The sequence below is a fragment of the Palaemon carinicauda genome, chromosome 8, assembly GCF_036898095.1.
Source record: "Palaemon carinicauda isolate YSFRI2023 chromosome 8, ASM3689809v2, whole genome shotgun sequence".
NCBI classification, from domain to species: Eukaryota; Metazoa; Arthropoda; class Malacostraca; order Decapoda; family Palaemonidae; genus Palaemon; species Palaemon carinicauda.
The window spans coordinates 130,464,274-130,488,094 of record NC_090732.1 but is presented as its reverse complement, the minus strand read 5'-3'; the positions used below and the strand labels follow the sequence as shown (position 1 = coordinate 130,488,094).

At 45.4% G+C, this 23,821-nt stretch overlaps 1 protein-coding gene across 3 annotated transcripts in view; it reads right to left on the bottom strand.

The window, feature by feature from the left end:
• LOC137645926 (GTP-binding protein 2-like) overlaps positions 1–23,821 on the bottom strand; it is an 86,076-nt gene that overhangs the window by 31,569 nt on the left and 30,686 nt on the right. For all 3 annotated transcript variants that reach the window (XM_068378980.1, XM_068378979.1, XM_068378981.1), the window contains exon 3: positions 8,706–9,002. In XM_068378980.1, coding sequence (XP_068235081.1) covers positions 8,706–9,002 — 297 coding nt within the window. The remainder of the gene's footprint in view (positions 1–8,705; positions 9,003–23,821) is intronic.

Here is a 23,821-nt window from a genome sequence, read left to right as displayed (position 1 = left end):
GAAATTAATTTTGTGAGGTCTGTGAGAAAATTACCCCATTGGCTGGTCTTTGTGTCCCACATGACTTTTGTATTTGACTTAGTATATATATACTGTATGCTTGTGTTTTTGCTTATATATATATTTTCATTTTGCCTTTGCTGGCATGCACAGTCATTGTAAGAACTCTGATAGTGACTCATTTTTTGTCTTATGGAAAAAAAACTATTTTCCATGTGCTTTGTTCCCCACATGGATGCCTTATACCTTTGCTTTCTTTTTATATACAGTACCAATTTACGCTCTCGTAGGAAAAATTTTCTAGGGTGTTTGTGCACATGTAAATAACAGCAATATACATGTCTTATAAATTATTAGAAAGCCCATCCTTTGTACTTTTATATGGTATGTACAACAACATTAAAGTATTAATGTTTCTACACAAAAATTTATTGTAAAAACACCTACAAAATAATTGAAAACATTACTCCGTTTTCTAACAGTAATTGCTCAATATTATTCCGAAATTATATAAATCTTTTATTCATTAATTTAATTGGAATTTATTCAGCTTTACAATTTATATCTTTAATATTCTTATCTCTATTCATTATGTCGTAACAATGAAAAATGTTAACATAAGTAGGTCAGAAAATGTTATTTTCATTAGTAAAATAAATTTTTGAATATACTTACCCGATGATCATGTAGCTGTCAACTCTGTTGCCCGACAGAAATCTACGGTCGGGATACGCCAGCGATCGCTATAAAGGTGGGGGTGTACACAACAGCGCCATCTGTGAGTAGGTACTCAAGTACTTCTTGTCAACAAGAACTCAATTTTCTCCTCGGTCCACTGGTTCTCTATGGGGAGGAAGGGCGGGTCCTTAAATTCATGATCATCGGGTAAGTATATTCAAAAATTTATTTTACTAATGAAAATAACATTTTTCAATATTAATCCTACCCGATGATCATGTAGCTGATTCACACCCAGGGTGGTGGGTGGAGACCAGCATACATGTTAACAAAGAAGCTAAGTATCCCGAATCTTATTTTAGCCGTTATTCAAAATAACAAACATAAAATAAATAAGTACCTGGTAAGGAAGTCGACTTGAACCATTACTCTGCCTTTTTAAGTACGTCTTCCTTACTGAGCCTAGCGATCCTCTTAGGATGCTGAGCGACTCCTAGGTGCTGAAGTATGAAGGGCTGCAACCCATACTAAAGCACCTCATCACAACCTCTAATCTAGGCGCTTCTCAAGAAAGAATTTGACCACCCGCCAAATCAACCAGGATGCGGAAGGCTTCTTAGCCTTCCGGACAACCCAGAAATATTTCAAGAGAAAGATTAAAAAGGTTCTGGAATTAGGGAATTGTAGTGGTGGAGCCCCCACCACTACTGCACTCGTTGCTACGAATGGTCCCAGAGTGTAGCAGTTCTCGTAAAGAGACTGGACATTCTTAAGATAAAAGACGCGAACACTGATTAGCTTTTCCAAAAGGTTGCGTCGAAAATATTTTGCAGAGATCTATTTTATTAAAAGGTCACGGAAGTTGTGATAGCTCTAACTTCGTGTGTCCTTACCTTCAGCCAAGCTTGGTCTTCTTCATTCAGAAGGGAATGAGCTTCTCGTATTAACAGTCTGAAAATAATAGGATAAAGAATTCTCTGACATAGGCAAAGATGAATTCTTAACTGAACACCATAAAGCTTCAGACGGGCCTCGTAAAGGTTTTTAAAATAGAACTTAAGAGCTCTTACAGGACATAATACTCTTTCTAGTTCATTTCCAACCATATGATAAGTTTGGAATAACGAACGATATTGGTCAAGGCCGAGAAGGCAGCTCGTGTTTGGCTAGAAAACCAAGATGTAGAACATGTAGCCATTTCGGATGAAAATCCGATGTTCTTGCTGAAGGCATGAATCTCACTGACTCTTTTAGCTGTGGTTAAGCATATCAGGAAAAGAGTCTTAAAGGTGAGATCTTTCAGGGAGGCTGATTGAAGTGGTTCGAACCTGTCTAACATAAGGAAACTTAGAACCACGTCTAAATTCCAACCAGGTGTAACCAAACGACACTCCTTTGTGGTCTCAAAAGACTTAAGGAGGTCCTGTAGATCTTTATTGTTGGAAAGATCTAAGCCTCTGTGACGGAAGACTGATGCCAACATGCTTCTGTAACCCTTGAAAGTGGGAGCTGAAAGAGATCGCTCTTTCCTCAGATATAAGAGGAAGTCCGCTATATGAGTTACAGAGGTACTGGTCGAGGATACGGATACTGACTTGCACCAGTTTAGGAAGATTTCCCACTTCGATTGGTAGACTCTAAGGGTGGATGTTCTCCTTGCTCTAACAATCGCTCTGCTTGCCTCCTTCGAAAAACCTCTAGTTCTCGAGAGTCTTTCGATACTCTGAAGGCAGTGAGACGAAGAGCGTGGAGGCCTTGGAGTACCTTCTTACGCGTGGCAGACGTAGCAGGTCCACCCTTAGGGGAAGAGTTCTGGGAACGTCTACTAGCCATCGAAGTACCTCGGTAAGTTATTCTCTCGCGGGCCAGAGGGAAGCAACTAGTGTCAACTTTGTCCCATCGTGAGAGGCGAACTTCTGCAGTACCTTGTTGACAATCTAGAACGGAGGGAATGCATATAGATCTAGATGAGACTAATCTAGTAGAAAGGCATCTAAAAGAACCACTGCTGGGTCCGGGATAGGTGAGCAAAGTATTGAGAGCCTCTTGGACATCGAGGTTGCGAAGAGATCTATGGTTGGCTGGCCCCAGGTGACCCAAAGTCTCTTGCATACATCTCTGTGGAGGGTCCAATATGTTGGAATTATTGTCCCTTCCTACTGAGACAAACTGCTAAGACATTCAAGTTGCCTTGGAAGAAATTGTTACTAGTGAAAAGTCTAGACCTGTTGAACAGGAGAGGAGGTCACTAGCGAACTCGCACCATGTCAGAGAGTAGGTCCCTCCTTGCTAGGAGATGAACATAAAAAGCAGGGAGTTGTCCGTGTTGACCTCCATTACTTTGTCTTGAAGGAGAGACCTGAAGCTTTTCCAGGTCAGACGTACTGCCAGAAGCTTCTTGCAGTTAAAATGCATTGTCCTTTGACTCGAGTTCCATAATCCCGAGCATTCCCTACCGCCTAAGGTCGCACCCCAGCCTACGTCCGATGCGTCTGAGAAGAGAACGTGGTTGGGAGTCTGAACAGTCAGGGGAAGACCCTATAAAAGGTTGATAAAGTCCTTTCCTCAGGTTAGACCAGACTTATCTTTCGGAAACCGGGATCGAGACCGCTTCTAGCGTCTTGTCCTTTTCCAGTGAAGAGCTAGATGAAACCGAAGAGGACGGAGGTGTAGTCTTCCAAGTGACACCAATTGAACCACGGATGACAGTGTCCTAACCAGACTCATCCACAGCCTGACAGGGCCGTATTCCTTCTTCAGCATCTTTTGGATGGATAGCAGGGCTGGGGATTGATCTTCTTGTTCAGCCATGTTCTCATCAGAGGGTTCCTCATCCGAAACTGATGAGGAAACGGCAACGGAGTGGGCAACGTCTGACTCGCTGAATCCGGTCGCACTGGTGGATGCGTGACGGAGCCGGACACAAGATCATGGTACTGCTGCACAGTCTGTGAACTGTCAACCATGGGGATGCGAGGAAGTACAGCGACAACCCGAAACTGTCTAGACTGTCTGGGTAGTACAGACAACCCCTTATCGGGTTGCTGAGGTTGCCGCACTGCGTCACAACAAGTCACCTCTGCTGGTTGTTGAACGTCTTCCCAGTGACACACTGAACGTCCACAACCACCTCCGAGAGTAGCTTAACGTCAACGTGCGACTGGCAACCCACACTGGGTCGCACCGGTGGAGGAACCATCTCAACTGGCGGACGTGAGTAGGATACCTCAGCGTCAACAGGGCGTACAACCAACCGGTAGGAAGGTCGTTGGCAAGAAGGTTCTTCTCCGTAAAAAATCCTCTATCGAGGACTAAGCTTGGACTGCATGTCTTGCAACAAAGCTCAAGGTCTATGGGAGCAGGTGTGGCAACAGACGGGGTTAGCGACTGAAGCGGAACCATTTACCCTCCCTGGAAGCATGTTATGCTTAAATTAAAGTCCATAGGAGGCTAAGCAGCTTAAGGCTCCTCTCCAAATGACAGAGTCCTCAAGGGAATATCAGAAGGAGGGAGAACAGCACTTTCTCATCTACAGGAACCATATCCGAGAAAAGCTAGGTTCTCTCAGTGAGGGTTTCACTGGTGCAAAAGCAGCAGACCAGAAGGCAACGTTATGAAACTGCTTGACAGTCTGTGAACTGTCAAAAACTGAACTGTCAACCACAACAGGAGCGTGAGGACATACAGCACTGGTGTATAAGTAGCAGACCAGAAGGCAACGTCATGTAACTGTTTGACAGTCTGTGAGTTGGCAACAACCAAAGTTGTGTGGGGAAGCCTCAACTCCTGACTGACTAGTTAGCTGCGGGCGAGTGGCGGTAACCACAGTGTGTTGCAGAGGCTGACACACCGTGTCAAAACACGGCAGCTTGTGGTAGCTCACGCACGGCAACGGAGTGCTCTGTGTGTGGGAGTCATCATACATCTGGCAGGGTTGACTGTGCATGGGTGGAGGAGCTCTCACAACAAGAGTGTGAGAGCAGGAAGCCATGCCGGGCGCACAACCGTGGGAGGTGTAGGCCCACGGGTGCATCGTCAACCTTCTCCGCAGTCGGAGTGTGGGAGCTGGCAACAACAAAAGCAGAGTGCTGGTGCGTGGGAGGGGCTGCGGTGGGTTGCGGAGCATGCTGAATGGTATGCGGAGCATGCTGTATGGTATGCGGAGCATGCCGCATGGGTTGCGGAGAATGCCGCATAGAGCTGGAACCCGGCAGCTCTACAGCACCTTCCCACTGCTGATGCGGTAGCTCACGCATGTCAACGGAAGGAGCAGCAAGAACATGCGTCTGGCAGGGTGGACTGCGCATCGGAGGTGGAGCTCTCACAGGTGGAGTGTGGGAGCAGGCAGCCGCAGTATCTGCTGAGCGCACAACCTCGGCGGGTTGTAGGTTAACAGGTGCATTGTCAACCTTCCAGCACGATACTCCTGCATGAAGGAGCAAGCTGAGACTGTATAGTCTGCAGCATGGACCACTAGGGTCTATGAAAGACAACAACAAACGGAGCTACTGTCCGTTGTGACTGAGGGTCTAAAACAGCTGGTGCGGCAACAGACGGAGTTACTGCCTGTTGCGGTACCACCTTGCCTCTCTTGGGAGGTGTGCAGTTGTCGTACTGCAGCGAGTCCGAACTGACCCAGTGGCTACACCTAGGCCGTTGGACTTGCGCGGAAGGGACCGACTTGCACTTAAAAGCTGCAAGATTTGGTCCTTGGTTTCTGCGAGAAACCTCTTCCGCAGACGAGGAATAAATGGGCTCTCTCGTCTTTGTGTGGGTGGGGTGATCACGTCGGCAACGTGTGTAGATACACCCGAAACCACGGAGGGAAACGTCTGTTCGTCGATCAAGACCTGTGGAACCCATAAGTCCTTCGACATTACTTCTCCCCTGGGCTTGGGAGCTTGTAAGAGGTATCGGACTAGGTGAACAACTGGCACGAACAGACGAACCCTCGAACGCAACACTGTAACACTTTGCGCATATCACTTTATCACTTTTGATTTTCTGTTTGCACTTATTTCACTGAACTCGAAACTTTAAGTGATTTGTACCTGAAACACGCAATCCTATCCTTCATTAAAAGGTAGTAATTGCGAAAACAGTTTTACAATGTAACAGAAAAACATAATGAAAGATAAAGAATTCAGTGGCTGGAAAAGAGACTAAACACTAGATCAAATAAACTACGTTTAAAATCTCTCACCGCATAAAGCCTGGGAACAAGAATAAAACTCTAGAAACGTTTTACCTTCTTCCCCTATAGCGACTAGGGAGAAGAGTAAAAAAAAACGAAAACAACGTTTCCCGCTTGAACGAAACGTTTATTCTCCTCTCTCTCCCTCCGTCTCTATCTCTCTCTCTCACTCTCTTGACTTAGAACCTGAGAGATGAGCCCAATTATATATCGTTAAAACATATTTGTTAAAGGAAAAAAACTGAAAGGTTTCCCAAATAAAAAGTTCCTTTATTAGAATTAAAACCATTTAAGCTAAGAAAGAATGAACGAAACGCTAGAATCGGTTTACTCTTACTGCAACGTGAAACCGTGAAATACTCTCTCTCTATCGTAACGATAGAGCGCATGTTGAACGTTCTGAACGTCAACAACTGCGGAGACTAAACTAAACGTTAGTTCATCTTTGAAAACAGTACGAGACTATCAAAGAAATTCTTTCAAAAACATTAAAATTAAAATAGCATAAATTCTTAACAGGAAATACGATATGACGGGCTCAATGTTAATTAACTTCGGTTCCAAGTAAGGACCGCCTACTATTAGGAAAGGTCGCATATAAACAAACATAAAAATTAAGTTTTATAAGTTTATAATAAATGGAAAGTTAATCGAAGAGGCCTATAAATGGCGGAGAGATATAAACTAAATCTATAACTTTGTTAAGCAAAATTACCAAAAACCTAAACACACTTCCGTCTAAGGGAAGGGTCGGTCATAAAAAGTGAAAGAGAGTCTATACTCTCTTCGACACCAACACTTCCGTCTAAGGGAAGGGTCGGCCATTTATAAGTGAAAGAGAGTCCATACTCTCTTCGTCACCATAATTAAATCTATCCAAAACGAGTTCAAGTTTTGAAATGAAGATAAAACCCCTGCATAGCGAAAGCTCAAAACTGGAATAGTGTACTTCACCAAAAAGTTGTGAAAACAAATCCAGTTAGGGACGGCGTATTAGTAGGTCTTGCCGGTGGCACGACAGAGGAAAAATTGAGTTCTTGTTGACAAGAAGTACTTGAGTACCTACTCACAGATGGCGCTGTTGTGTACACCCCCACCTGTATAGCGATTGCTGGCGTATCCCGACCGTAGATTTCTGTCGGGCAACAGAGTTGACAGCTACATGATCATCGGGTAAGATTAATATTGAAAAATCTGAAATTTTACTCCCAAAAATATCTGTTTTTCATTCATTTACACCTCGCTTACTATACAGTTATTGGAAAGAGGTTGTGTCCACATGAAAGACCTACAATTCTACACAATGTGCATGTTAAAAAAATCCTCAAACATAATTATTGTATTTTTCATGAATTTCTAAAAAAACAAATACAATTTTTTTCAAAAAATTTTACGTTCAACATGCATTTTTCTTATTATTTTCTAGCATTCCAGCTTTTTTTTTTTACATTAGTACCAAGTTCTATCTTTTTTCAATATAATGCAACAAACCAGAAGCCTTAATTTGTCATGTTTTTAATAAAAGAAACATTTTGTTAACATGAACCACATGAAAACTGATAGAGGGAGACCAGTGATCGGGAAGACACTGATGGAAAGAAGAAGGGTAGTACCATTTCCCTTCAAACTCTGCAACAAATTCTCCTTCCTCCAAGGAGAACAAGGATCATCATTGTCACAAGACTACATTCACATTTTAACTACTGTGCAAACAGAACTGCCTCTAATGAGAAAAATGTGGATATTGGCATTTTCACAGACAACTGTCACACAGCTGCAGTCATTTGGAAACAATTGCAAATCATCTCTTCTTTCATCTCACACACACATGATCTATCAATAAATTATCTAAAAGGAAAGCTAAAGATTAAAACAGCTGGTTGAGGGTGCCAGAAGCAAGTCTGTACTATCTGGCAGCTGAAAACAAAGTGCTACTCAGTGTGATGGTGAGGGGCGGGAATTCCACGCCATCCGCAGAAGCTACCAACAGCATGTTATATTATTCTCTAACAGTCCTATTAAAGAGCAAGGGCTTGTATTCCATGCAGGAACAATCACATTTCCATTGTTACTTAGGAATATAAAATTTATGCTACATATTACAAAACACTAAGGACTTTACAGTATTTTAATTTTACTCTCCCACAAAGGAAAATCATACCTTACAAACTAGATGAAATCTTATAGTTACTTTAAATAATTAACTCCAAAAATTTCCTTTGAAGTTACCTAGAATTTGGCTAAAATTAAAGGTGACTATCATTATTGATAACCTAACCAGATAACCAAATCAATATTTAAATTCAGTATAAATTATTCAATAAATTATAACTCTACAAAATTGACAATTAAAAGAAAATGGAAAATGTTGATTCTGACATTTTCTTTGAATGACTTATTTCTGCGTTAGTTGAAAATAAGGTGATTAAATAATAAATGTTCAACTCTATTCTGTACCCTAAATTAGAATTAGGGAGCCAAAATAGAATACAGTAATGTTTACCAGCTAGTCGTTCAATTGCATACTGTACTTTCTTCTCATGGAATCTATGCTTGTGTGTTAAATATAAATTAAAGTACTAAGAGATTGGGTCTTAGGAACACTAATGCAGCTGAAAATATTTGCCAAATACAAATTCAGTTATTAAGCTAAATAGTCTGAAAAGAACAAATTACACAATAGATATAAAAAATCATATATAATTGCTTTTAAGCCATTGAAATACAGTACATTTGTACTATATTAATACTGTATTGTGATATTTCTGACAAACCAAAAAAGAAATACATTACTAGAAATTTGTTGAAGGTGAAAAGGTCACAAATGACTTACCTGAGATACCAGCCTCTTGAACCTCTCATGGTTTGGATTCACAAGCTTCAGTTTATATTCAATATTGCCCTCTTGAGGCTCAGAGGGCAATTGGTCAGGTAGAACAGCCACTTTAGGTCCTCTCTGTACCCCTCCAAGGGTACCAACACGAATAGTGAGGTTCCCTCTGCGACCTTTGTACAGTTGATCCTCATGGTTTGGAAATACGTTGCCATTTAATTCATCCAAATCTTGTGTTTGTGTAGTCTCATTTTCCAGTGCTGGATCAAATAAGCCAAGAAAGGTATCCATTGTCTCCTGTAACAAAATAAGCTCATAAACTTTTCAAATCAAGAGTTGTAATTAAGTAACTTTCAATTAGCAAATAAGAATTAAATAGAATAAAGTAGTAAATTATCACAAATTCCAAAAAGACATTCCATGTCTGGGTATTTTCCTTCTGTTTAGAGCCATGAGACATAAACATGTCTGGTATTTATTTTGTTTTCATTCATTATCTAAGCATCATGTATAAAAAATTCTATAAAATATGTAAAACCATATACAGTACTGTATCAATAAAACTGCATACATAATAAAGTTACAGTAGTAATACCTCAGGATACAAAACTAATTCGTTCCGGAGTGGCTTTCGTAACACGATTTTTTCGTTCAACGTAATAGAACGAAATACTGTAAAGCCAAATACATTTGAATCATTCAATATACATAACCTAACCACTCGAATTTAGTTTCATATCCTGAGTATTTTTTAATTATTTGAGGCGAAAAAACTTTGTATGTTGTTTTGTAAAATAAGTTTTTTGTATAGAGAAACTTTCATACTTGAAGTTTTCAGAGTATTGAACTTTGAAAACATACCATAATGTACAGAGTATTTTGGAAATGGCATATTTACATATTTATTCATTCATGTGCACATCATACAGTAGCAGACCATATATTGAACTATGACATTTTTACTTATGTAATAGTTTTCTTACAATATTTTCAGAACTAACATGACAAATTCGAAGATAATTTGTATTTTTCCTAACCATACAAACCTTAGCTATTTACAAAGGGTTTACTTTTAGCGCAGCTGAAATGACGAGCCAATAGTTTTTAACAAGGGTTAATTACCCCCGCGCTAGTTAGCGGGGGGGTGGGGATGGGTAGCTTGCTACCCCTCCCCCCTCCACACACCGGTGACTTGCTTCACTTCACTTAGAGGTAGGACTTGACTTGGGGGTCAGGGATGGCGGGCACATATGTGTAAATAGCTAAGGTTTGTATGGTTAGGAAAAATACAAATTATCTTCGAATTTGTCATTTGTTCCATGACCAAAATACAAACCACGCTATTTACAAAGGGTGACTTACCCCTTAGGAAGGGTGGAAAGTCCCCAGCCTTACTGACTTCGGCTTGCCCGGGGGCTCGATCCCTCAGTGAGCAGCACTAGAGAGAAGGAGCCCCTGTACCTCACAGGTTCCTAGCATCGCTAGGAACGAGTGGCCTACATAAGCAGTGTGAGGAGGAGAGTGTGACTCGTCCTATGAAGTTGACCTTGAGACCTTCAGATAGGAATTCTAGGATAGGACGTTCCCCATACCACCTCGTCAGGGTATGGGAGACGCAACAGTATTAAGCTTAATACTAGGAGCACAAAGAAGCATGGGTTACCTGCAGAGGTCGAGGTCAGCTATGCGAGGACCAGGATGCTGCTTCCCCAAGAGAGGGGAGAATGAAGAAAGAAGTAAGGGTCAGACATACTCTTTCATTCACGCAGACTAAGACCGGGTAACAACGCCCTCAACCTACTGCTACTTGTCCAAAAAGGAGCCTGAGGTTAGACTAGCTGTTGTGCAGCCACCACAGGGCCGATAGAGAACGTATCGAGGCTCCTGTGGGTCACGTCTTGCAGGTAGTGGGCTGTGAAGGTCGTTTGACGCTTCCAGACCCCAGCTTGAAGTACCTGCGTCACAGAGAAGTTTCTCTTGAAGGCCAGGGATGTAGCAATACCCCTGACATCGTGGGCTCGAGGGCGACGTGACGGAGGAGGGTCAGGATTCAGGGCATGGTGGATAACCCTTCGAATCCAAGCTGAGATGGTGTTCCTGGTGACCCTCCTCTTTGTCCTGCCTGTGCTCACAAACAAAGCTCGCATATGAGGACGGACTGCAGCCGTTCTCTTCAAGTAGTACCTCAGACACCTCACTGGGCACAGTAGCAGCTGGTCTGGGTGGTTTGTTACAGAACAGAGACTCGCGATCCTGAAAGAGTCGAACCAAGGATCCAGCACTCCAGGATTCTGAGTCTTGGCCACAAACTCAGGGACGAACCCGAACGTTACCTCCCCCCATCCCCTTGAATGGGCGATGTCGTACGAGAGACCATGAAGTTCACTAACTCGCTTGGCAGAGGCCAAGGCGAGTAGGAAAGCCGTCTTCCAAGACAGGTGGCGATCGGAGGCCTGGCGTAATGGCTCGAAGGGAGGTCTCTTGAGAGACCTGAGGACTCGAACCACGTTCCAAGGAGGGGGTCTCACTTCCGACTGGGGGCAGGTAAGCTCATAGCTACGTATGAGTAAAGAGTTCTAGCGATGAAGAAATATCCACGCCCTTCAGTCTGAAGGCCAAGCTTAAGGCTGAGCGATAGCCTTTCACTGCCGAGACAGAAAGGCGCATTTCTTCTCGCAGATACACGAAGAAGTCCGCTATTGCTGGAATAGTGGCATCGAGTGGAGAGATACCCCTTCCACGACACCAACCACAAAAGACTCTCCACTTCGCTTGGTAGACTCCCTCAGAGGACCTTCGCAGGTGCCGAGACATTCTCTCCGCAACCTGTTGCAAAAAGCCTCTCTCCGCGAGGAGACGCTGGATAGTCTCCAGGCGTGAAGCCAAAGCGAGGCTACGGCCCTGTGAGGGACACCGGAGTGGGGTTGTCTGAGAAGCTCGTGTCGTGGAGGAAGCTCCCTTGGGAGTTCCGTCAGGAGTTGCAGAAGGTCCGGAAACCCTTCCGCGTGATGCCATAGCGGAGCTACTAGAGTCATGGAACAGTTGACCGATAGTCTGGTCCTGTTGAGCACCCTTCTCATCAGACAGAATGGTGGGAAGGCGTACACGTCGATGTTGTCCCACCGTTGCTGGAAAGCATCTTGCCAGAGTGCCTTGGGGTCCGGGACTGGTGAGCAGTACAGGGGCAGCTTGAAGTTCAAGGCTGTCGCGAACAAGTCCACCGTCGGGGAACCCCACAAAGTCAGGACTTTGTTGACTATCTGAGGATCCAAAGACCACTCGGTACTCACTATCTGCGAAGCCCTGCTCAGACTGTCGGCGAGCACATTCCTCTTGCTAGGAATGAAGCGAGCTGATAGTGTTATCGAGTGGGTTTCGGTCCACCTCAGAGTCTCTACTGCAAGATGGGATAGCTGTTGCGAAAAAGTGCCTCCCTGCTTGTTGATATAAGCCACTACCGTGGTGTTGTCGCTCATCACCACCACAGAGTGACCCGCCTGGAACCGTTGGAACTGCTGAAGAGCCAGAAAGACGGCCTTCAATTCTAGCAGGTTGATGTGTAGGCACTTTTCTGATTCTGACCAAAGGCCTGAGGCCCTCTGGTTCAGAATGTGCGCCCCCCACCCTTCTTTTGACGCGTCCGAAAACAGAGTCAATTCCGGGGGGAGGACGAGAAGACTCACTCCCTTCCGCAGGTTCTCGTCGGCCAGCCACCACCGCGAGTCCGTCTGTTCCAGAGACCCCATTGGAATCAGAATCTCCGGGGAATCGGATCCTTGATTCCACCGGGACTTGAGCCGCCATTGAAGGGATCTCATCCTGAGGCGGCTGTTTGGAACCAGACGGGCCAGGGAGGATAGGTGGCCTAAGAGACGCAACCACGATTGGGCGGGGAGTTCTTTTCGCCTGAGGAAAGGTTCCGCCACCCTCCTCAGCCTTGCTATCCGGTCGTCTGATGGAAAGGCTTTGTGGAGATTGGTGTCTATTAGCATGCCTAGATAAACCAGTCGTTGGGACGGCTGCAGAGAGGACTTCTCGGGGTTTACCACGATCCCCAGATCCTGGCAAAGATCCAGAAGTCTGTCTCGGTGCCGAAGAAGGGTCGACTCCGAGTCTGCTAGGATCAGCCAATCGTCTAGGTAACGAAGGAGACGAATGCCGTTCCTGTGCGCCCAAGATGAAATCAGGGTGAACACTCTGGTGAACACCTGAGGAGCTGTGGAGAGACCGAGACACAGCACCTTGAACTGGTAGATCTTGTTGTCTAGGCAGAATCTCAGGTACTTCCTGGAAGACGGATGGATTGGGATCTGGAAGTACGCGTCCTTTAGATCCAGTGTACACATGAAGTCTTGTGGTCTCACCGCAAGTCTGACCGTGTCTGCTGTCTCCATGCTGAACCGGGTTTGTTTGACAAACCTGTTCAGAGCCGAGAGATCGATGACGGGTCTCCAGCCTCCAGTAGCCTTCTTTACAAGAAAGAGTCGACTGAAGAAGCCTGGGGAGCCGTCCACGACCTCCTGGAGAGCACCCTTCTCGAACATGGTCTCGACTTCGGCCTGAAGGGCCAGCCCCTTTGCCGATCCCATGGCATAGGAGCTCAACGACACTGGATTCGCTGTCAGGGGAGGTTGAGATGACGTGAACGGGACGCGATAACCTTGGCCGATCACTAAGACCGTCCAAGCATCGGCCCCATGTTGCTGCCACCTGCGGACGCAACGCTGAAGGCATCCCCCCACAGGTGGACACGCAGGGGGACTGCCACCCCTAGGAGTCCTGCCTCCCCTGGAGGACTTACCGCCCCTCTTGACCTTGGCTGAAAAGGGCTGGGGCTTAGACACCACTTTCTTAGCTGCCGGTGCCTGTTTGGGAGCCTTACGAGGCTGTTGCTGCTGTTGTGGCGGGGCTGGAGGCTTAAAGGGCCGAGTTGTAAGGGCCCTGTGGAGGAGGGAGTCCGTGCTGGATTTCCTCCACCTCTCAGCCGTTCGCTCCTAGTCTTGAGGCTCAAACAGGCTCTCCCCCAGAAGGGAAGCATGTCGGAGCCTACACACATCTACGGCGGGGACCTTCGGATGGAATCTCTCGGACAAAGCATCGCGACGCTTCAACACGGAGTTGGCCCACAGGGTGGTAACCTGGTGCGCCAAAAACTCGATGGAGCGGGTGCCCGAGAGCAAGAAGGTCTCTAGGGCCTTCCTATTGGTCTCCTTGGACAAGTCCTCCGATCGCAATAGGATGCCCAGAGATCCTAGCCAGAAGTCCAGCCACGAAGTGGCCTGCATGGCACACTTAGCGACCTTCTCGTGGTTAAGGATCTCTGCCGCCGAGAACGACACCTGCCGGGCAGAGAGTTTCTCCAGGGGAACTCCCTTCGCCAGCTCCTCCACAGAGTGATGGAGAGGAAGAGCGAGGTTGTGCTCACCCAGGATCTTGAAATACCTCCTCTGCTGAAGGCGAGGAGGAGGGATAAGCTTGTTCCCTGCAGTGGAACGACTGGAGGAGGCAAGAAGTGCGAGCTGAGCGTTGGCCCTAGCTCTGGCACTCTTCAGCCCCCGAGACCAGGGCAGAGCTGCACTGGTCTTAGGGGCCTTCCGAACGTCAAACACTTCATCCAGAATCGTGTCTTTGCTTTCACGGGGGGCGATGACTGGATCCGTAAGTCTGTTATGTGACCTTATCAGGCTTAGGACCTGCCAGAAGGCATGTTCGGACTCTTGCTGTTCTCCTCCCTGCGGGCTGGCAGCTAAGTCTCCTGCCCCAGGAATCTCTTCCTGGGGTGATACGTGGACATTCCCCTGGGTAGTCGTGGGTTCCTGACGAATCCTTGCAGAGGATTAAGGGACGGTCTTGGAATCCTTGGGTTCCCTCCTGGGAGGGATACAGGATCTCAACAACGAGGTTCGAGGGGCCCCTTCCTCACGAGACAATTCTCCTGCTTGAAGCGAAGTCTCCCCCCCTGGTGCCGAGGGGAAGACTACCGCCCCACTGGACTCACCTGAGGACGGAAAGGCCTCGTCCACGGGAGAAGGAGAGAGTACTCGTGCAGGAGAAGGGACCTTCGAGACCGACCTCTTGGGAACCAACTTCGCCCTGGGGGAAGTCACCACGAAGTCCACTCCTCTCTTTCTCTTCAGCGTAGGAGAGACAGCTGCTGGTTTGTTACCCTGGCCGGCGAGTGCTGGTTTCATAACCCTCACTAACGCCCGTGCCAGCGGACCAAACCAAGTCTGCTGCTCCAAGGACACAGAGTCCGAAATCCTCGCTAAAGAGAAAGGGATCGGGCAATCCTTTGGAGTGGACACGACGGTACCTGCCTGAAAAGAAGGTGGGGAAGAATGCTGTACTGACCTGTCTTCGTCCTGCACTACCAACCTGTGCTTGGATGGAGGTGATCCCGAGTGCCGTCTAGGAGCACATGTCCCTGCTGCTACCACCGGCTGTGGAATTCGCCGCGAACGATGGTCGCGCGAGGGCGAATGGTCGCGCGAGGGCGAATGGTCGCGCGAGGGCGAATGGTCGCGCGAAGGCGAATGGTCGCGCGGGAGCGCGGGCGAGCATTCGCGGGAGCGCGCAGGCGGAAGATCGCGCGGGCGCGCAGGCGGAAGATCGCGCGGGGCGCGCAGGCGAGCGATCGCGCGGGCGCGCAGGCGAGCGATCGCGCGGGCGCGCAGGCGAGCGATCGCGCGGGCGCGCAGGCGAGCGATCGCGCGGGCGCGCAGGCAAGCGATCGCGCGGGCGCGCAGGCGAGCGATCGCGCGGGCGCGCAGGCGAGCGATCGCGCGGGGCGCGCAAGCGAGTGGGCGCGAGGGTGGGCAGGTAAATGAACACGTGTCCGAGGCGACGAACGCAAGCGTTGGCGCAACGGCGAGGGATCGTGCTGCCGCGTAGGTGAGGAAGATCGCTGGCGATGTAGATCCACAGGCGATCGATGACGAGCTGGTGAGTGCAATCGCTCAAGTTGGCGATGGCGCGATGTGGTATGTCGACGCACTGGTGTGCGATAGTGAGCAGCATGCGCAGGTGAATGACCGCGTAATGGTAAGCGATGGCGAGCAGCATGCGCAGGTGAATGATCGCGTGATAGGGTGCGATGGTGATCAGCATCCGCAGGAGGGCGATCGTTCAGGGTTGTGCGATGAGGAGCAGCATGCGTAAGCGGGCGATCGTGCAGGGGCAAGTGATGGCGAACAGCATGCGCAGGTGAATGATCGCGTGATGGGGTGCGATGGTGATCAGCATCCGCAGGAGGGCGATCGTTCAGGGTTGTCCGATGGTGATCAGCATCCGCAGGAGGGCGATCGTTCAGGGTTGTGCGATGAGGAGCAGCATGCGTAAGCGGGCGATCGTGCAGGGGCAAGCGATGGCGAGCAGCATGCGCAGGTGAATGATCGCGTGATGGGGTGCGATGGTGATCAGCATCCGCAGGAGGGCGATCGTTCAGGGTTGTGTGATGAGGAGCAGCATGCGTAAGCGGGCGATCATGCAGCGGCAAGCGATGGCGAGCAGCATGCGCAGGTGAATGATCGCGTGATGGGGTGCGATGGTGATCAGCATCCGCAGGAGGGCGATCGTTCAGGGTTGTGCGATGAGGAGCAGCATGCGTAAGCGGGCGATTGTGCAGGGTCGTGCGATGGCGAGCAGCATGCGCAGGAGGGCGATCGTGCAATGACGAGCGATGGCGAGTGGCATGTGCAGGCGGGCGATCGCGCGATGGCGAGCTAGAAGCTGGCGAACCATGTTCCTTCAGGAGCGTTGGCGAACGTCGGCGCGCTAGTTGTCGCTGTTTAATAGGCGATACTAAGATCGCCTGTGCGCACTGGCAAGCAGGTGAACACTGGCGAGGAGGTAATCGCTGGCGCGTAGGTGATCGCTGGCGAGCTGGTGATCGCTGGCGAGCAGAAGGTCGACGCGTGTCCTGTGAGAGGACAGGTGGCGCGGCGCGTTCACGAGCAGGAACGGGAAGATCGATGGCGAACATGTGTTTCTGACACACGCGCAGCACGATGTTGCGTAGCCACAGGACCAGGCAGATGGTGAGCAGGGAGTTCAGCAGGAACTAAAGGGTGGTCAGAGACCGCAGGGCGAGGGTCCTCAAATGAGCGCTGACGCTCGGAAGAGAGCTGACGAACAGGAGAGCGCTGGCGAGGGGGGCGAACATCAGGAGAGAGCCGACGAGCAGGTGAGCGTCGGCGAGCAGGAGAGTCTTGGCGAGCAGGAGATCGTCGACGAGCAGGAGAGCGCTGGCGAGCAGGAGATCGCTGGTGAGGGGGGCGAACATCAGGAGAGAGCCGACGAGCAGGTGAGCGTCGGCGAGCAGGAGAGTCTTGGCGAGCAGGAGAGCGCTGGCGAGCAGGAGATCGCTGGCGAGCAGGTGAGCGCTGGCGAGCAGGTGAGCGCTGGCGAGCAGGAGAGCGCTTGTGTGCTAGCACTGCTCGTGTAAGGGAAGAATCCCTTAGCCCCGAAGGGACCGTTGCCCGTCGGGTGACGAGTTCTCTTGAAGGCGAAGATCCGGCAGGAGATGGTGAGCGGTCTGCAGAAAGGTTCAAGGAGAGCGGAGCAGTAGGTTGAGGCTGACGAGGAGAGTCCCCCTCGGAGGTCGAAGACCCAAAAAGGCGCCTCTTAGTCCCCCTGTAAGGGGAAGGGAGGCCCTTGTGGCGTAGAGGGCGGTGAGCCTTACGGCGGAGGCGGCCTCGGGGGAGATCGTCGAGACCATCGGTCCTCCGAAGGGGAGTCTCCGTCAAAACACTTCCCTCAGAAGGAAGCTGAGCAGCAGTCGAGACCGAAGGACTCACTTCCCCCTTCGAAGGATGTACGGAAGGAGGAGGAGAGCCTTGATCACCATCACCAGCAACAGCACCTGCGGCGGAAGGTCCAGCCACGTCGGAGGCCTCTGTCACCACGACGTCGACAATAGACAGAGGGTCTATCTCTGCTACCACCGGCGACTGCTTAACAGCGGCCCCCAATGAGAAAAGGTCAATAAGAGCGACCCTGGAGGGCAAGCCCTTAAGCCCCAGGGACGACCAAATCTGTAAAAGATCATCACTGGATAAGGCATTATCAATAACCTCCCCCGGAGGAGGAGGGGGAACCGCCTCACTATGGGAGGCGACGCCCTCTCCCCCCACCGAAGGTAGGGAAACAGAACAAGGGCCTGTGCTCCCACTCGGACGACTCTCCTTAGGAGGCGGACGAGGGGGAGCTTCGGAGGAGGTTTGGGCGGCGGAAGAAGAGTCCCGAGAACCTTCCTCCTTCAAGGCTAACCCCGGAGGAGAACGGTCTCTCTTGGACTTCTTCTTACGCCGACGGCCAAACCTCTCCCACTGGGAGGCAGACCACTCCCTGCACTCATGGCACATGTTCTCCTGGTCACACCGTCGGCCCCGACATTGAGGGCAGAGGGTGTGTGGATCCGTATTAACGTCCGACATGAAAGTCCCACTAGGACGGCCGGCAACTCCAGGGCATGTACCCATAGTAAAGAAAATAACTGAAGGTCAACTTCCAACCAACACACACGCTGAAAAGAAAAAGCCGAAAATTAAAGGCTGTCACGAAGGCAATGAGCAGACACGTCTGATCACCGCCGAGCCAAAAGTGAAGTGAAGCAAGTCACCGGTGTGTGGAAGGGGGAGGGGTAGCAAGCTACCCTTCCCCACCCCCCGCTAACTAGCGCGGTGGTAATTAACCCTCGTTAAAAACTATTGGCTCGTCATTTCAGCTGCGCTAAAAGTAAACCCTTTGTAAATAGCGTGGTTTGTATTTCGGTTACGGAACAACTATACATATCTGTAATGTAAATTCCACACTAATTTTTGTCTCAAGTAAAGAGAAACACCAGTTAACTTGATCAAAATTTGTGGACAATGTGTATTGTATCTTTGAAAATTAGCATTGGTGTCCTTTCAAATTTACCTATAGCACTACAATGACAACAAGATGACTTTTAATTTCAAAAGTAATATCATTCCCTGTCAAAATTTACCTAACATGTACATAATTCTTTCATTTTTCAACCTCTGATTGCTCATCTCCAAAATGTTAAGTACAATAACTTTCTACTTTAAAATTCACTCAAGACAAACTATCTACAGTAATTTGTCATTAAATTTTACTAAATCATAATTCCGACTTTGTAAAGATTTTCAGTGTTTATTACTTTACTTTCACAACCCACAGAGTACTATTTCAATGTTAACAACATAGACGGCTGAAGAGCTTCACATACTATAGAAACTTCCACCTTACTATTAAAGCTAATGCTATTTCTAGTAAAATTTAAATAATATTGTGTCAGTAACTATTTGACTGGATAGTAAAACAGGTATCTAAAATAGTGTAGTTAAATCTAGTATTCAGCAAATGAAATCATGAGGGTAGCTATTCTTAGTTTCAATTACCAATACTGAACAGTAGTACAGTACAGTACTGGAAATGAAAATGAAATGCAGTGCTCTATAAAGTCTTTTCAAACTCATGTACCTACCACCAAAATTCTGGAAAATTACTTGTACAGCAAAATCTTACATATGCGAGAAATATCTGTATCATCAATAACTCCTTTATAAAACATACAATTATTTCTTAATGATTTATAAAGGTCTTTTTATTACTATATTGCAGAACTTTGAGGGAAATATTTGAAAAGCAGCAATAAATGAAACATAACCAATTTCTTTTCATTCAAATTAATTATACAACAACTTCTTTTGACTTGGGTAAAACTACGTACAAAATACACATCATCATCAAGTATCCAAATCTGAAGAGAAAACTATACACATTTGCTGTTGTGTAACAAACCAGAATGACTGGTCATGGAGGAATGAGGTTTCCCAACAATGAGACTACAACAAGGCCCATCCAACTCACCAGACAGCATGGCTCACCAAGGTCACTTTCACTTTCCTCACACACTAATTATACAAAACAGAAATTGTTCACTCACAGATAAACATCAATAATTTCAACAAAGACAGAAAATGGGTATCATTTATCATCTTAACCATAAAACTGAAGCATTACAGCCATAACATCAACAATCACTTTACTTCTGGAGAATTGTCAGAAAATATTTCCAATTCAAACAAAACATAAAATATACCAGTATTTAGTACAGTATATCATTAGTATTCACAGTGTGAAACACAACTATAAAATAATCCTACTTTCCAATCAGAGCAGCTACTGTAACTATAAACTGTTAATATCTAATACAGTATTATACAGTATTTTCTGGATATTGCACCAGTTCACTTCTCTTATAATGCTGTACTTGGGAATCAACATATTCTAAAATTTTAGTGAAATTGAAATTACACTAATATTATTCAAGTTCTAATGTGGATGCAAATTGCATAGGCAACACTACACTCTTTCCAAGCCCAGACTTGAAAAAAAAGAATGGGAGGAAATAACAAACCTAGTCCATGAAGGAAAAGCACTCATGACACTCAAGAGATAACTTACAGGTAATGAAAGATGCAGCAATTCCACAACTCAAAAGAAAGAAAACAATCAACAAACTCAAAAGAAAGAAAACAATCAACAAACTCAAAAGTACAAAGATTACAGATACAGGTAGTAACTGTGAGAAATGTTGGCCTAGCAGGTGTTACAAGGCTATCTGAAAAGAAGGGCTTCATTTGCACTGTGAATCCCATCTTTCCAATCATTATATTTCTCACCAGTACTGGACACAGTGTTCTCGACTTAATGGCAGGTAAAAAAGTCTCAAACAAGATGAATGACACAGCATTTCTAAAATGTGCCAGCACCAAAAAAATTGTGGTTTACAACACTAGCTACGGCCTTGTAATAAGCCTTTCCATTATCGATATTCCTCTCCCCATGGGCATTAAGTACAGAACAACTACAGACATAATATAAGGATTAATTCTAGTTAGATTGGAAAGGCTCAGTGTCTATTTTTCATGTTGAGCAGTTAAATACTCTTTCCTCATTCTATACCTTATTATGACTACAATATATTAGTAATCAACTACCAAGGATATTACTTTGGACAAAAGAAAAAAAAAAAAACAACCGGTAGTCTGTTTTGACGAGCTTAAGTTTTAATTTTAGCTAAAAGCAACAAACTATTATCTTTGACTATTCTATGATGACTTTGAAGTGACTGATCAAAATTCTTCAGGTTTACATTGGAATGTAAGACCTATATAGTACTGTGTTGTGGCCTTACCATTCTTCAATAAGACAGCATATGATGCATTAATTTCTATGGAAATTGTTATTCACTATAAGAAATGGACGGGTGCTGGCTATTTCGACATTATTTTCTGTCTACTTAACAGGGACTGCGGCATTATAACTTGAATATCGATCGACTAAAAGGTGAACCCCATTTCATTGGCCAAATCTATTGTTTAAATTTGGGAGTCTGAAGGTGGGTTACTGCACATGCATTGTTTGCCATCACTTGTGTTTTGTATGCTGTAACAATTAACTGGCTTTGAGCTTCAAAGTATTTGTACCCAAGTTTCCTGACATTGTTTACAACAACCATTCTCCCCCCCCCCCCCCCCTCTTAAGTTCCAGCAAAAGGGATTTCAATCTATTTAATGTAATTTAATCTATTTTGGTACTTGATTAAATTTATAACATTCCCAGTTCACTATACTGTATAGGTGTTGTTGCTAATATGAGTAAAAAATATCACCAAAATAATGACCCACATGAAAAAAAAATATCACCAAAATAATGACCCACATGGTTGGCATGCTCAGCACACCTATGACCTCTTCTAGATCCATACGAATGCAAAGTTTTATTTGCGAGCAAAAGAAGCCATGGTGGAGCAAAAGACAAGTTGTGGGACGTGATATAAATTACAGGAATTTCACGCCAATTAAATGAACCATATATTCCTCTAACATCTTATCTTGTGTTTTTCATGCATTTAAGACCACTATTATATCTGAAAAACCCTCAACCTTTGATTTTCCCCACCCAAGAACCCAATTCCCCGAGATACCTCATAATTGTTTATATATATGGGGTAGGGAAACTACAAACAGGGGTTTTCTTATAGGCTATATTCATGGTCAGAAATGGATAGAACACAAGATAACCAGTTTGAAAAATATATGGCTCATGCCTTTACCTAAAATTTAAAGTACGGTATTTACTTTTATTATTTTTATAAATACCTCTAGATCACATTGCTTATATCAATGAATCGTGAGCTTTCAAATTTAACGGAAACAAAAATAAAACAAAATCTTTACCTCTTTCTTCTCCATACCTTATACCTTCCCCTCCTGGAATCACCAGGCACAAACCACAAGGCACCTGTTCCCTGTGTGAACTCTATGAATGGTGGTCTAGGAATCAGTATGTACAGTATCTTTTCTTAAGCTAAAATACTCCATCAGTGTGTAATGTTATTTCTAATTTTTTTGTTTTGTTACAGACTAAGAATCTTATCTTTTATGACTACCTCTGCTCATTACTAAATTGTAATGCATTGGCAGTCACTCACTATGTAAAAATAAATAGGAACTCTTAGGATAAAAACTATCATAAAAGATAATAACTACATTCAAAATAGTCTTCATATTTACTTTGCAATGTTTTCATATTTTAAGCAATATGATATACTGTATAGCTCTAGCCAATCAAGCTAAAAGAAAACCTATGAAAATTGACCTTCATACATTAAACAATCTAATTCCATCACATATGTAGCCTAGGTATTGTCTTCAGGGTCTTATAGAGCATTGATACATGAGAGTTAGCAACTAAGCCATGGTACAAATACTGTAGAACTATCACTCTAACCTACAATCCTTAGCCTAATCTAACATACAGTCTGACCTCCAGCCTTGACTAGAGGGGTACACTCAACTTGACCTCGCATATTAAAAAAAATTGTCATATAGCCTATGGCAATAATTGACAAGTACAGTTGAAGTGACAATTTTTGGATAATACTCAACTTCAGGATGGGGGAATACCAGATTGTTTTAAATTTTTAACAAGTATTCTTGACATAAAATCTCCACAAATGTAACAAATTACCGTTATCTAAATATCAGCCAATATACAGTACTATACACTGTTGGGCCATCTGATTTTATCAAAGTCCCTACAAGTTTTAACATTGTCATTCGCCCAAGCTCCTGATCAACTATTACATTTTACTTTGGGAGTAAGAATAAATCTTCACATTTTTCTCATGTTGAAAGACAGGTACCAGGCAACACTGAAACCTGACTGGTTCTTTGGCTTCCAACTTAACCTATCATGCTGGTTTTGTATTGGTAATTTTAGATTTTGGTTTGTCATGTTATCCTGTGTACAGTAATGTTTCCTTTGTCTGTCTAGCTGAGCATTTACATATCAACACCAGGCAAACTTTCTCGCGTTGGAAGAGTATCTCATGAACTGCATTCAGGACTGTTGATATTTACGTCTCTGTTTTTGTGTTACTAATAATTCTGAAAATCAATTCTTTCATAAACAAAGATTAATATATATTGATTTCTAGCAAAACTGGAATTCACCATAAGAGAAGACCAAGTGCTGCCTAGTTTGGCATTTTTCTCTGTATGACTAAAGGGAGCAGGGACACAACCTACGTATTGATTAATTGAAATGTGAACACCATTTCACTAAGTCCGTTGTTTGCTTTTGGAAGACTGATTTTGGATAACTACTTATGCATTGTTAGCATTTTCAAGTTATTCTGATTTTTGTATGATGTAATCATGACCTGGCCTTTTTAACCAATTAAGAACTTCTAAATATTTATGCATCAGTTCCCAAGTTAATTTACAAGAGCTATTTTTTCCTCTCTACTTCAGTTACGGCATGAATTCTGTCAGAAGACATCTCATAAGAGGTGTAGAATCTAGCAATTTGAAATCTTGTGTAATTTCATCTATTTCGGTACTTATATTAAAAACACACTCCCGCTCATCTGAAAAGAAAATATTCACAAAATAATGACCCGCATGATTGGCATGCACACCCCATCCATGTACCCTTTGCTAGATCAGAGCAGTAGTGAGACAACGTTTATTTGGAAGCTAATTGAACCATGGCAGAGTCAAATCAATTTGAGTTACGCAACATAAACTATAGGTAATCAT